The 1,840-nt window shown below is 58.6% G+C and overlaps 1 protein-coding gene across 1 annotated transcript in view; it reads right to left on the reverse strand.

Annotated features, from left to right (window-relative positions):
* Positions 1-1,840, reverse strand: part of TBRG4 (transforming growth factor beta regulator 4) — a gene marked incomplete at its 3' end in the record, with an annotated part of 6,704 nt that overhangs the window by 1,945 nt on the left and 2,919 nt on the right. Inside the window, exons 3-4 of the mRNA XM_009875655.1 lie at positions 1,351-1,522; positions 178-335 (exon numbers count right to left, since the gene is read on the reverse strand). Of these exons, the coding sequence (XP_009873957.1) occupies positions 178-335; positions 1,351-1,522 (330 nt within the window). The remainder of the gene's footprint in view (positions 1-177; positions 336-1,350; positions 1,523-1,840) is intronic.

A 1,840-nucleotide genomic window follows, 5' to 3' on the forward strand; every position in this document is an offset into this window, starting at 1 on the left:
TGGGGCAGAGGTGGGAGGGCGCCTGGGGAGAGCGGTAGCCAGTCCTGTCACACTCGATTACGGCCAAGAAAGGACATCCCAGAGAGGTGACGGGGGAGGGAAATGCTTCCATCTCTTGGGAAATGGTGCCAGCGGGGGCTTCCCTGCCTTTCCGAGCCCCCTCCTCCTCCTCCTCACCTGCGCGATGGCCTCGAACAGCGGGAGGCTGAGCCACTTGAGGAGGGCAAAGGACCTGATGCAGCGCGTGACCTCGAGGGGCGTCATGGAGGGAACGTGGGGCTGCAGGTCGGTGGCTATCTTCTGGAAGACCTGGGGCTGGTGGAAATTCAGTTTTCCTTAAAGGAGCAAAGAGAAAGCGGCAGCCACTTACAAGGAGCTGGTACGGGAGCCAGGCTGGTGGCGCAAGGGAAAACACGAAGCTGTTCGTCAAAAGCAGGGGAGGCCAGAGCCCGTGACTGCATCTTGCTCCCAAACCAGCCGTTGGATTTGTAGGGTTTAACGGCCGACGTGAACTCTGCGTGCGACCCGAGCTCGTACGTTCCCTCCAGCCGGAGCGCCCACAGCCCCGCCTCCAAAAAAGGTGCCTGGCATGGATTTGGAGGCTGGGACACCGAGCGCTCATCGCTCTCCCCGAACCTCCTTCCAGATTCAGAGCGACTGAGCTGGTAACGTCCCCAGGAGAAGCAGGAGCTTCCCTCCTAGGCCAGGTCTATGGGGGTTATTGCTTTATTTTGAGCGTAGCTACCCCACAACAACTGCCCTGCTTGTCAGAAGAGCTGCTGCCACCACCAGAAGTTGGGTAATCAAGGGAAGAGGAGCGTAAATTCAGCGCCCAGCACTTCTCAAACTGTAATCAACCTGGTGCTAGGATGTCTTGGGTGGAAAGAAATCAGCTGGTTTAGTGTCGCTGTCCCCAGCTGAAGAGTCCGGCCCTCGCCAGGGCTCCTGTTTAGCCCTTCTGACATATCCCACCCCCGAGGGCTGCATTTTGCAAGCGAGGAAACGAGAGGTCAGGGCTCCCTGCGAAACCCACGGCCATGGGAGGAGGTGAGAGAGGATCTGAGGCAATTTCGGGGGATCCTGGCTCACTAGCTGCAGGGCGGAGAGGCTCCCCTGCACACCGACCACCCTTCCAAAGAGCTCTCTTACCACAAATCCCCTTCTTTGGAAGGAAAACTGTGGACCTGGGCTCACCCAGCTTGTGCTCTGAGCTGGAAACCACCCGACTACGTGAGGTCCAGCCCTTCTCCTTCATCTCAGCCGCACTAACGCCGCAACCAACACCCTCAAATCACCTGGACTCTACCCCAGGTAACGCCCGGCGGGTCCCGAAACATCCGAGCGCCCTACCATAGGCGAAAATCAGGTCCATCAGGACGTTGAGGCCGAGCTCCGAGTGCTTCTGGATCAGGTGGTAGGACAAGGCTCGGAGCAGAGGGATGCAGCGCCGGTTCTGGTAGGCTAAAGCAAGCGTTATTTTCCGGATGTCTTCGGGTTCGAACTGTTCGGCGAGCTCCAGAGCCTGCCAAGAAACGGTTCAAAGCAGGGACGTAAAGGGAAAGGGCAAAGCTACAAGGTGTCCCGTGACGGGGTCTGTAAGATTTTTCTATCCCCGGGGTCGTGAGCTACAGAAATCGCCGCCACAGCGTTTTGGCAAGACCCCGGCATGGGCTGGGTGAGGGTTAAACTTGACACTACGGGGATCCTGCAGCAGTTCCGACCCAAAGGACATTTCCCCGTGACGGAAACGGGCGGGCGCTGAGCACTGGAGGGGAAAAACTCATCCCCTTTGAAGACTAAGGGTGTGTGGGGACAGCCAAACGGCGAGGACAGCACAGGC

Source organism: Apaloderma vittatum, unplaced genomic scaffold (genome assembly GCF_000703405.1).
Source record: "Apaloderma vittatum isolate BGI_N311 unplaced genomic scaffold, ASM70340v1 scaffold25458, whole genome shotgun sequence".
Lineage (NCBI taxonomy): Eukaryota > Metazoa > Chordata > Aves > Trogoniformes > Trogonidae > Apaloderma > Apaloderma vittatum.